Genomic DNA, 12,918 nt, shown 5'->3' with positions numbered 1-12,918 from the left:
CTAAGCCACCTCTCAATCCCCCAAGACATAGATTTTAAACAGACATAGAGATTGGAACCCCAGGCAAGCCTCTTTCTTAAGCACTTATTTTTCTAAAAATTTTTTCTGGGGGAATTTTTGTTTGTTTTGGTTTAGTTTTGAGACAGACTCTCATTACATAGCCAAGGCTGGCCTCAGATTTATGATCCTTCTGCCTCAGCTCCCTCTCTCACTTATGCTTGGATTGTAGTTATATGCTACCATGTTTTACTATTTCTTTTGTGTTTACTGAATTTTTTTATTTTAATACATTTTAAACATTTTATTATTTATTTATTTGAGAGAGAGAGAGAGCAAGAATTGGCACTCCAGGGCATCCAGCCACTGAAAACTCCAGACACATGTGCCACCTTGTGCATCTATCTTACATGGATCCTGAATTTTTCTGCCACAATAGGTGGAAAATATCAGCTAGAAAGTGAGCCAAGTTCTGGCAATGGGGAGATGGCTATAACATACCTAAACCTACCCCCAACAACACGCCTCCTCCAAGAAAGCTCCACCTCCCAAGTTACCATCAGCTGAGGACCGTGCATGAGTTTGCAGGAGAGTCATCTGATTCAAACCACCACATAGGATCTCTTATTCATCACTGCATTCACCAAGCTATCTGGCCTGAGGGCTTCTAAGAGATTCCCCTATGTTTCCCTTCTTGCCTTAGGCACACTAAGATTAGACACCCATTACAGTGTCTGGCTGCACATGAGTGTTCACACCTGCATGGCAAGTACTTTATCCACTGAGCCATCTCTCCAGCCCTCCTTTGTTAATTTTTAAACTGGATCATTTGTCTTCTTGTGATTGAGTTGAAGAGATTTTTTTTTTTTTTCCTAGTCTCAAGTCTTTTCATGATACAGTTGCCATCTTTGAAAGGCTCCATTGGATGATTGCATCCTCCTGTGACCATCATAGAGTATGATGGTGAGAACAGTCCCTTGATGCTACAGTTTTATGGGAGCCACCATCATGTGCAGGTACATTGTTGAACAAAGTATTATTAGGCCATGTGTGACAGTATCCTGGACCCATCACAAATGCAATTTATCGGCTATATACCTCCAAATATCTTCCATTCTCTAGCTTTGTACTATAGTAAGTGCCTTAACCATGGAGCCTTCCATCCAGCCCAGCCTTGCACTTTCTTTTATTATTATTATTTTTTACTTATTTAAGAGAGAGAGTGACAGGAGAGAGAGAAAGAGGCAGATGGAGAAAATGGATGCACCAGGGCCTCTAGCCACTGCAAACGAACTCCAATGCATGTGCCACCTTGTGCATCTGGCTTACGGCGATACTGAGCAATTGAATGTGGGTCCTTAGGCTTTATAAGCAAGCACCTTAATTGCTAGGCCATTTTTCCAGCCCTGAGCTTTACACTTTCTTAGTAGTCTTTGAAACATAGAAGTTGCTCTTTTGATTTTTACTGTTGTTGTTTGTTTGTTTGGATATAGGATATCCATATGTTTCTGCACCTGGCCTCGAACTCATGATGTACCCCAGGCTTGCCTTGAACTCAAAATCCTCCTGCCTCAGCCTCCTGAGTGCTGCAGTGTTACACAGAACCTCACTATACTTCCATGTTGAGTCAGTCCAATTTGGAGCATTTTCCTTTCTTTCTTTCTTTTTTTTTTTTTTTTTTCCTCTCTTTAGTGCCGTAACTAAGAACTCTTTGCCAAAGTCAAAGTTGCAAAGATGTTAGCTGTTACGTGGAGAATGGTCATCAGTCTTGAGGCAGGGTCTAAATCCATCTTTCTGTATACACATAGCAGCTGACCCTGTATCAGGCCTTGGGCTCTGTCTGCCATCTTCCTGAAGTCCTTCCTGGACTCTGGTGTGCCTAGAAGGATGCATAGCTGCTGGCCTCAGCTGGAGCTGAGCCTCCCATCTTGTCACTTCAGTTTATGATACCCACACACTATCTGGTGGCACACCCCCAATCCCAGGTTCCAGAAGAAGAATTGGAGTCAGCAGAATTCAGGTGACAACCTCATGTCCAATCACGTGCCCATGGTATAACTATGGTTTCCAGAGCCCATCCTAGGCAGGATGATGGTTCTCAGAGAAGAAGGCTTCTCATGGTCTCAGCAGGAGCCCTGGAAGTGTCTAACCCGAGGGCTGTCATTGCACACCTGGCATTCTGGGTTCTATGTGAACCAACTTCAGACTTCCATGAGAGCTCCCAGGCTGTCTGCCCCAAATTTGTTTTGCTCTCCCTGCTGTTTCAGGAAAACAAATGAAAATATTGAATAGTTGACACCACTGAAAACCTGTAAGACATCAGATTGAAATCCAGATTTTACTCTTTTATTTAGTTTTAAATATTTTGGGCTGGAGAGATGGTTTAGTGGTTAAGCACTTGCCCGTGATGCCTAAGGACCCCTGTTTGGGGCTCGATTCCCCAGGACCCATGTTAGCCAGATGCACAAGGGGGCGCACACATCTGGAGTTCGTTTGCAGTGGCTGGAGGCCCTGGCGTGCCCATTCTTTCTCTCTCTCTCCCTCTCTCTCTCTCTCTCTCTGTCTCTCTCCCTGTTTCTCTCTCTGTCACTGTCAAATAAATAAATAAAAATAAACAAAAAGTTAAAAAATATTTTATTTATTTATCTGCTGAAAACCAACTCCAGAATGCATGCACCACTCTGTGCATCTGGCTTTATATGAGTTCTAGGGAATCAGAATGGGACCCAAGTCATTAGGCATTGCAGGCAAGTGCCTTAACCACTGAGAAATCTTTCCAGCCCTGTTCTTTTATTTAAAAATAGGGGGCTAGAGAGATGGCTTAGTGATTGGGCACTTGCCTGTGAAGTCTAAGGGCTTCTAAGTCTAAGGTGCCTCTTTCTTGGAATTAGAGCAATGAAATTAATGTTTTGACTCCTTTAACTAGAATAATCTTCCTTGCAGGTGAAGAGGGTGGAGCAGGCTGGAGTGGGAGAAGTTTGGAATGTTCCAGAAAGGAATCCCAAACTCTCACTTCTTGCTGAAGAAAATAAACATGTAACACATATTCTTTTTATTTTTACTTTTTCATGAAGAAGTCTGCTTTATTGTGTTTTTAAAAAATGAATGTGGTTGGCTAGTTCTCTCTCTCTCTCTCTCTCTCTCTCTCTCTCTCTCTTTTTCCTTTTGAGGCAAGCCCAACAGACTCAATTCCCTAGGGCCCACATAAGCCAGATGCACAAGGTGGCGCATGCATCTGGAGTTCATTTGCAGTGGCTGGAGGTCCTGGCATGCCCATTCTCCTTCTCTCTCTGTGGCTCTTTCTCTGTCTGTTACTCTCAAATAAATAAATAAAAATAAACAAAAAAAATTTAAAAATAGGAAGATTGGCTTCCAGCAGTTGGTGGTGTGTGAGTGATAGCTATCCTTTGCAGACGCTGGATTCGGTGCCCCCCGCTTCCTGTTGCTGGCCCCCTCAGTGCTTCCTCCTGCTACAGACATTTGCATGTGGGCTTGTACCCCAAGAAAGTCCCTAAGGACTGACTCCTGCCCTTAAGGCCTCCTGTATCTTGCCCAGCAACCGAGTCCCGAGCAGAGCTTGGGTGGCGTGCTGTTGTTTGCATTCTGCTCTGTGCACACAGACAGTGGCACCGCCAAGCCCAGGTGTTTCGTGGAAATTACACCCTGTGCAGACTTGATGAGGATACGCAGTCCTCAGTGAACTCTCTTGCATGGTGCCTCTTTCTTGGAATTAGAGCAATGAAATTAATGTTTTGACTCGTTTAACTAGAATAATCTTCCACGCAGGTGAAGTGGGTGGAGCAGGCTGGAGTGGGAGAAGTTTGGAATGTTCCAGAAAGGAATCCCAAACTCTCACTTCTTGCTGAAGAAAATAAACATGTACCACACATATTCTTTTTTATTTTTACTTTTCCATGAAGAAGTCTACTTTATTGTGTTTTAAAAAATGAATGTGGTTGGCTAGTTCTCTCTCTTTTTGTTTTTCGGAGGCAAGCCCAACAGACGGGCCTTTTTTTATGTGAGAGAGTGAGAGAGAGAGAGAGTGTTGGCACACCAGGGCCTCCAGCCACTGTAATCAAACTCCAGACACATCCTCTACCTTGTGTGAATGTGCCACCTTGGGCACTTCTGTCACTTTGTGCATCTGGCTTATGTGGAACCTGGAGAGTTGGACCTGGGTCCTTAGGGTTCACAGGCAAGTGCCTTAACCGCTAAGCCATCTCTCCGGCCCCCATTGGTTAGTTCTTATTTTTCCTATTATCAAAGTAAGATAATCTCATTGTGACATCTTGGGAAATACTGAAGATCATAAATGGTACCTACAACCCAGAGAAAACTGTTAGCATAGTAGAGGCTCACCCTCAGCCTAAGACCGGAATTGGCAATATCCTGTACAAGCAATCTCGTGCCAATTTGACCATAAGAATTTTTCCAACATGACTGATGTTCCATAGATGTGAATAACTATGTGACATGCTATCATGTAGCAACCCCGCTGAATTCACTCTCTGTTACTATAACGTAATGCCCAAGGCAGGCTAATGACAAAAGAGGTTCATTCAGCTCCCAGTTTTGGAGGCTGAGTGTCCACGGTTGACTCAGTCCCTGCCCTAGAGTTTCCCCCTATTTAGTCAGGGATGAGTTAGCTGAAGGTGGAGTGCTAATGTTCCAATATAGTCAATATAGAGAGGGATGTTAGAAATATCCAGATAGGCTGGGCGTGGTGGTGCACGCCTTTAATCCCAGCACTCGGGAGGCAGAGGTAGGAGGATCACCATGAGTTCGAGGCCACCTTGAGACTACATAGTTAGTTCCAGGTCAGCCTGGATTAGAGTGAGACCCTACCTCAAAAAAGCAAAACAAAAAAAAGAAAGAAAGAAAGAAAGAAAGAAAGAAAGGAAGGAAGGAAGGAAGGAAGGAAGGAAGGAAGGAAGGAAGGAAGGAAGGAAATATCCAGACAGGAGGGCACATAGAGCAAGGAAGTGAGATACGGGGGTGTTGGTTTACACCTCAGCCGGCATGGCTCCAGGCTCCCCCTCCTGTGCTTCCGTCACATGTCACACCAGTGACCCCTTCCTGTTCCTCACTTTCATTCTTTCCATAATGTGGCCTTAAATGTCTCCTCCTTCCTCCTGCTGAACTTCTACTTGTCCTTCAATACCCAGCACACATTACTTCTTCTCTTGGACCCTTCTGGACACTTGTGCTCCATTCTAGAGAGCTAGTTCCTCTCTCTCCTGTCCTGCCACCTACTGAGACTTCACCCCCCCCCCACCCAGTCTTATATTTGTCCCAGGTGCATTCTAAAATTTTTTAACTTCATTTTTTTTAAAAAAAAATTATTTATTTATTTGAGAGCGACAGACACAGAGAGAAAGACAGATAGAGGGGGAGAGAGGGAATGGGCGCACCAGGGCTTCCAGCCTCTGCAAACGAACTCCAGACACATGCGCCCCCTTGTGCATCTGGCTAATGTGGGACCTGGGGAACTGAGCCTCGAACCAGGGTCCTTAGGCTTCACAGGCAAGCACTTAACCGCTAAGCCATCTCTCCAGCCCTTTTAACTTCACTTTTCTGTGCTGTTCATTGTATCTTTCTCTCATGGTAATTTACAAATTTCTTGAAGTTAGGGACAGCATGGCCCTTGGGATTCTATTTGGTTGTGTGTGATTGGAAGACTAAAGCCAACAGTGGTTTCACTGAGGCAGCCGTGAAGTCCAGAGGTGGCTGATTCTGGTAGCTTCATGGTCACTGGAGAACCTGGCTCCTTGCACATTGCTGTCTTACCTCCCTCATTTTGTGACACTTCTTCATGGACCTTACAAGCTTGCTTAAACTCTACTCATCATTTCTGCTTCACAGCCAGCTAGAAGGATGAAGGGGAAATAAAGAAAAGTATACAGCTTCCCTATAGAGCATTTAATGACTGATACATGAGAAGCACCTGGGGCCTGGCTCCTTAGGCGTCTCTGTTGCCCCCATCTGCATTCTAGGATGTGGAAGGAGGGATGGAGAGATGGATTAGCAGTGAAGGCGCTTGCCTATGAAGCCTAAGAACCAGGTTCAATCTCTCTTCAGACCCGACATAAGCCAGACACAGAAAGGTGATGCAAGCACAAGGTCACTCATGCACTCTAGATGACGCAAGCATCTGGAGCTCAAGTGCATTGGCTAAGGCCCTGGCAAGCCAATTCTTTCTCTCTCTCTCTCTCTGTATCTAAAAATAAAAATAAATAGAATGTGGAAGGAATGTTGGCCTCAGTGTATTTGATAGTTGTTGGACCTGATTGGCTTGGGCTTTTTGTAATCACTCTAGTAAAAGAACCCTCTCTGGATGATGGTTTTGCTGTCAAGCCATCTCTTTAACTCAAAAGGTTAGTGCAGGGCTGGAGAGAATGCTCAGCAGTTAAGGCATTTTCGGACAAAGCCAAAGAACCCAGGTTCTGTTCCCCAGGACATAGGTAAAGCCAGATGCACAAGATGGTGCATGTGTCTGGAGTACATTTGCAGCAGCTAGGGGCCTTTGTGTGCGCATTCTTTCTCTCTCAATCCCTCTCAAAGAAACAAACAAACAAATAAATAATTTTTTAAAGACAGTGCACTTAGCCACTGAAGCCTGTCAGCGAACAAGGATCCATTGTTGACTTAAAAAAATTATTTATTTACTTATTTGAGAGAGACAGAGAGAGAGAGAGAGAGAAAGAGGCAGATAGACAGACAGAGAGAGAGAATAGGGCGCACCAGGGCCTCCAGCCACTGCAAACGAACTCCGGATGCATGTGCCACATTGTGCATCTGGCTTATGTGGTCCTGGGGAATTGGTCCTCAAACCAGGGTCCTTAGGCTTCACAGGCAAGTGCTTAACCACTAAGCCATCTCTCCAACCCCCACTGTTGACTTCTGTTAAATTCTCAGAACCCTCCTTACCTCCACTGGGAGAAGGCATAAAAGCACTTCCCTTGCTCTGTAGATGAAGATGCAGGAGCTCTAGGCTGGCTGTGTACTTTCGCTCCCCAGTCCATCAAGTGACAGATCCTGGCTAGGAACCCAGGCCCCTATGCACAAAGCTCTTGCTAAGGACATAGTGCTATAGGGAACCTATAGGCATTTGCCCCACGGTCCTCCTCCTGCTGCCTGAAGCACACCCTCTCACCAGCGTCAGGTTTGTCTCTAGCCTCGGAGAGTACCCCACATCCTGACTGGAGTCTCCTCCAGGATGTCAGGCCAGATGGTGTCCTTGTTCCCACATGTCTCCCACCCTTCTTCTCACAGCTCCCAGACTTCTTTTGGAAACTAGTCATGGATCGGCTCTTTGAACCATGTCTCCAAGGGTGGGAGATATACCTTACATTCATTCCTCTTCTCCTGGCTAGAGCTCTATCAGCTGCTCTGGCCATTTTCAGGATCCTGAGCCTGCTGGGGTACTCTGCATATACCACGTCCTTCATCACCTTGACACTCTTCCTTCCAAAGCTGGGAGTGAGGCTCCATGGAAGAGTGCCTGCCTGGTGTGCATGACACCCTGGCTTTCATTCCCAGGAAAGAAAAACTGTGTGTGCTTCATTTTCACTGGGTCCTACCTCAAAGTAGCTAGCTGGTCCTGTGTGGGGTGTGAAGTAGGGGGTGATTTTCTGCAGGCCATACAAGGATAATCCACAGCTCCTTTACAGCCTTCCTGTGTGTTCACATGCTCCACGCCTGGGTCCCATGGATCCTGAAGGTCTCTCATTTTCCTGGGAAGTCTTCAGCATCCCTCATGCTGGTCCCTAAGGCTTCCCCTCCTTTCTTGAAACTGTCCCAGGCTTTCTCAGGCCAGCACAGCTTCTGTTTGCTGCCCTCACTGTGTGGCCGGCTTTTTCTAGGCTTGGAGCCAGCTCACAGAATTCCCCAAGGCTTTTCTGCTTCCCTGGAACCAGCAGCATTCCTCCAGCAGAGCTGCATGCAAGGGCTGGCTGCAGCTGCCTTCAAGAGCCTCTGCCCGAGCCCTGCGGCTTTGTAGGACAAAGTGGTTTGCTTCCTCTGAGGACAGATCAGTGAGAGGAGAGGAAACCTCTCACCAGTGAGTATTTGCTGAATGAATGAGCTGAGGCACCTCATACAGCACTCTGCCTGTCATTCATTTATCCTTTCTCCTTCTCCTTCTTCTTGGTAGTGCTGGGAACAAAACTCAGGGTCTTTCACTTTTCAGGCAAGTTTTTTTATCACTGAGATGCACCTTATCCTCCATTCGTTCAACATTTATCTTTTTATTGGTTTTCTGGGATTTGTTTTTGGTTTGGAGCTGGGGACAGAACCTAGTACTTCATACATGCTAACCATGAGCTCTACACTGCTGCTTTTATCTTTGCACAAGATAACATACCTCAGATATCACGGATGGAGAGTTGAGTAGACATAAAACTAGGAATGGGTTAAGAGAGGTTGCTTCACAAGCAGGAGGGCCTGATTCATCCTGAGTTTGATATCCCAGTGACCATGTAAACATTTGGGTATGGCCACACATGCCTGTAACCCCAGTCTAGTATGCAGCAGAGGTTGGAGAATTGCTGAGGCTCCCTGCAGCCAGTCTGACCAAAGCAGTTCTGGGTTCAGTGAGAGACTCCATCTCAAGCAAACACATGGATGAGAGATAGAGGAGGACACCCAACATTCTCCTCTGGCCTCTGTGTGCATGCACATTGGGAACAAGCATCTGCTCACATGTGAACATAAATCACTCACATATTGCACACACACACACACATGTGCATGTGCACACGCACTAGGCATGTGGTGGTGTGTACTTATGATCTTGGCACTTGAGAACTAGAAGCAGGAGGATCAGAAGTTCAAGGTTATCTTCAGCTACATAGTAAGTTCAAGGCTACCCTGAGCTATATACTGTCTCAAAAAAAATGAAAGAAAAGAAGAAAGAATTGCACTTACAGTAGTAAGTGAAGATTATAAAATTATGCTATATTGATTTTCCCTAACATTTTATCATGCAACATTGATTAAATAGAAGTTACAAGTATTGTAGCCTGAACACTATATACTCACTACTTAGATGATTCATCAACATTTTGAAGTTTAGTGTGGTGGCTCATACTTGTAATTATAGCACTGGGGAGGTCAGAGACAGAAAGATTGCTGCAAATTCAAGGCCAGCTTTGTCTACATGGCCAGTTCCAGGACATCCAGGGAATACCTAGTGAGACTATGTCTCAAAACAGAGACAAAAGAGTTCCACGTCAATATTTTGTTTGCAAAGCTGGGGATGGAAGCCAGGGCCTGGCAGACACTAGGTATTCTACCACTGAGCCACATCCCCAGCCCAAGAACTTCTTCTTGGGAACATGCTAGATTTGCTTCATAGCTTACTTACCTCTGGTACATGCCCTGTGAGCTTTCCCATATCACTTAGGAATGCCATGAGTTGCAAGTAAAATCTCCCTTGATAGCAACTTAAGCAAAAAAGGCTCTTAGGTACTTCCCATACTAACAAGAAGGTCCCAGGGTCGCTTCAGCAGCCTAGTGACCACAGGTCTCTCAGTTGGATTCTCACAGGTTTTCTTGGCATTTACCTGACCGCCCCCACCATTTCCATAGCACAACCCCCCCCCCCAAGTCCCTTCTCCAATTCCAGGAAGAAGGTGGTTAGCAGGCAAGGATGCTTTTCCTTGTTCTATTCCTTTGTTGGGAGGAAGAGTGCTCTTTGATCCCCATGTCCTCTTTCTGTCCACTTGTGTTGTATGTCCACTCCTAGATAAGCAATTGGCAAAGAAGAAGTAGGTCACTACATTCAGCTCACACCAGTCAGAAGAGACCTCACCATTTTAGTGTCTTCTTTTGGCCAAACTCCCTTGCTGGGATACTCTATGGGGGCAGATATTTCTGTCTGTTTTAGTTACTGCTGTAATACCAACACCCAGGAACCCAGTAGTCACCAAATGAATGGGAGAAGGATTAATGCTGGCATGAGAGACTATGGTTGCAGGCTAGTTGTCTACCACCCATGCCACTTACACCGAACCTCTGACCTCAATCCTGTGTGTCTTTTCTCCCAGGGAGAGCACCATAGCTGGAGGCTGCCTTTGGGTCAATGAGCCTTCCCAACTCCTCCTACGTCTTCGAAGACAAGATGTGTGAGGGGAACAAGACCACCATGGCTATCCCCCAACTGCTGCCCCTGGTGGTGGTCCTGAGCAGCATCTCCCTGGTCACCGTGGGCCTCAACCTGCTGGTGCTGTATGCCGTACACAGCGAGCGGAAGCTGCACACCGTGGGAAACCTGTATATCGTCAGCCTCTCCGTGGCAGACCTGATCGTGGGTGCTGTCGTCATGCCCATGAACATCCTCTACCTCTTCATGTCCAAGTGGTCCCTGGGCCGCCCCCTCTGCCTCTTTTGGCTGTCCATGGACTACGTGGCCAGCACGGCATCCATTTTCAGTGTCTTCATCTTGTGCATTGATCGCTACCGCTCTGTTCAGCAGCCCCTCCGGTACCTGAGGTATCGTACCAAGACCCGAGCATCAGCTACCATCTTGGGAGCCTGGTTTCTCTCTTTCCTGTGGGTCATTCCCATTCTAGGGTGGCATCACTTCATGCCCCAGGACTCAGGGCGCCGGGAAGACAAGTGTGAGACGGACTTCTACGATGTCACCTGGTTCAAGATCATGACCGCCATCATCAACTTCTACCTGCCCACCTTGCTCATGCTGTGGTTCTACATCAAGATCTACAAGGCCGTGCGGCAACACTGTCAGCACCGCCAGCTCACCAATGGGTCGTTCCCTTTCTTCTTGGAAATCAAGCTGAGGTCAGAGAATGCCAGGGAAGGCACCAAGAAAACTGGGAAGGAGTCTCCCTGGGGGGCTCTGAAAAGGTCATCCAAAGATATCAGTGATGGGCCAGATCCGAAGTCACCATCCCAAGACCCCAAGGAGATGAACTCTCCAACCATCTTCAGCCAAGAGGAGGACGAAGAAGCAGCCACACTTCAGTGCTTCCGGCTTGACATTGGGCAGACTCCGACTGTGTCCGAGGGAGATGGCAAGGGTTATGAAGCCAGTGGCCAGACTCTGAGCCAGCTCAAGGCAAATGAGCGGAGCCCGAACACATGTCAGGTCAGTGAGACATCAGAAATTCGGACCTTGGCTGACCGGCAGTCCTTCTCGCGAACTACAGACTCAGACATGAGCACAGAACCAGCGCCAGGCAGAGGCAAATTGAGAAGTGGGTCTAACACCGGCCTAGATTACATCAAGATCACTTGGAAGAGGCTCCGCTCCCATTCCAGACAGTACGTGTCAGGGTTGCACTTGAACCGGGAGCGGAAGGCTGCCAAGCAGTTGGGTTTTATCATGGCAGCCTTCATCCTCTGCTGGATTCCCTACTTCATCTTCTTCATGGTGATCGCCTTCTGCAAGAGCTGCTGCAATGAACCCGTGCACATGTTCACCATCTGGCTGGGCTACATCAACTCCACGCTGAACCCACTCATCTACCCACTGTGCAATGAGAACTTCAAGAAGACGTTCAAGAAGATTCTGCACATTCACTCCTAAGGAACACATTAAGGGGATGCAGATGGTGTCCAAGGAAGAACCAGAGGAGGAGACCCTGGTGCTGCTACGCCCCTGGGCTTTCTGGAGTGGAAAGTGGTCTTAAGGGCTGCACAGTATGGAAGTGTGCTTAGGGAGAGTCAAAAGAGCAGCAGGAAGCAGGTGGCGGCTGAGCGGGCAGAATTACTGTACTTGGAGTAGACAGCAGAATGTTTTCAAGAGGTGAAGACCTGGGTGGAGCTCTCCTGCCCCTCAGGGAACATGAGAGTCTCAGATCCTCATTGTAACTCAAGCTTTCAGACTGGAATGAATGGGTAACAGAAGGGATCCATGGCTAGAGTTCTACTGGGGAATTAGATGGTCTCCTGGCATGTTTCTACACAGAGCTGTGTGACTGTGCAGAAGTGCACACAGATGCTGTTACCTACCAGGGGTCACCTGGAGAGGCATGGTAGCTACTCCATTGTGACTGCCACTTTTCAGAGCACCTCTCTCTTGTGAGCCTCTTTTATAGCTTTCTCCAGAGCTCATGTCAGAACCCTTGGAAACTGCCTTATTCTTCCTCCCTCACCAATGTCTTAGTAGTAAATCATGCGGCTTGCAAGTCCATCGTCTTCAGCCTTCATTTCCTCCTGGCTATTAAAAACTGCTCTAAAGACTAAGAAGAAGGAAATGTTTTTGAGTGGTTGCATATCAAAAGCAGAACAAAAAAAATAAAAAAAGAGGGCTGGAGAGATGGCTTAGCAGTTAAGGCATTTGCCTGCAAAGCCAAAGGACTTCAGTTTGATTCTCCAGGTCCCACATAAACCAGATTCATAGAGGTTGCATGTGTCTGGAGTTCGTTTGCAGTGGCTGGAAGCCATGGTGTACCCATTCTCTCTCTCCCTCTCTCTGCCTCTCTCTCTCTGTCTCTCTCAAATAAATAAATAAAAATAAAGTTTTTTCTTTTTTAAGAGGGGAAACAAAACCCTACTTCTTGAAGGCTGGGCCAGATTGATCTCATCAAAGTCTCCTGACACCACAACAGGAAGACATGATAACCAGTTCCAGTCTGCAGAGGCACAGGCTGAGGTGTGTCAAGCGGGAAAGGATGTGCCAAGGTCGTACGGCTTCTGATATGAGAGAGAATGAAAACCCTATGCACTTCCAGCTTATTGTAATCAGTTTTCTCCAAAAGGCAAAAATGCATCCTGTCAAGTTCACACACCGTGTTCCCAAGAGAGGTGACGATTCCCACAGGATAGAACAAGTGACTTGGAGCACATCTGTGGCTAAAGAAGGTGACCCTTTGAAAGGACAGTGTGCCTTTTCATCTGGTGTCAGAAAGTCATCACGTTCTCTTTCACATTAAGTGCAATTGATTAAGGGCATGGGAG

At 46.7% G+C, this 12,918-nt stretch overlaps 1 protein-coding gene across 2 annotated transcripts in view; it reads left to right on the top strand.

Annotated features, from left to right (window-relative positions):
* Positions 1 to 12,344, top strand: part of Hrh1 (histamine receptor H1) — a 123,217-nt gene extending 110,873 nt beyond the window's left edge. For both annotated transcript variants that reach the window (XM_045134120.1, XM_045134119.1), the window contains one exon: positions 10,044 to 12,344. In XM_045134120.1, coding sequence (XP_044990055.1) covers positions 10,079 to 11,545 — 1,467 coding nt within the window. In that variant the 5' untranslated portion in view covers positions 10,044 to 10,078 and the 3' untranslated portion in view covers positions 11,546 to 12,344. The remainder of the gene's footprint in view (positions 1 to 10,043) is intronic.
* Positions 12,345 to 12,918: the final 574 nt, after the last annotated feature.

The sequence above is a fragment of the Jaculus jaculus genome, chromosome 14 (genome assembly GCF_020740685.1).
Source record: "Jaculus jaculus isolate mJacJac1 chromosome 14, mJacJac1.mat.Y.cur, whole genome shotgun sequence".
Classification (NCBI taxonomy): Eukaryota; Metazoa; Chordata; class Mammalia; order Rodentia; family Dipodidae; genus Jaculus; species Jaculus jaculus.
This window is presented reverse-complemented; position numbering and strand designations above follow the sequence as displayed.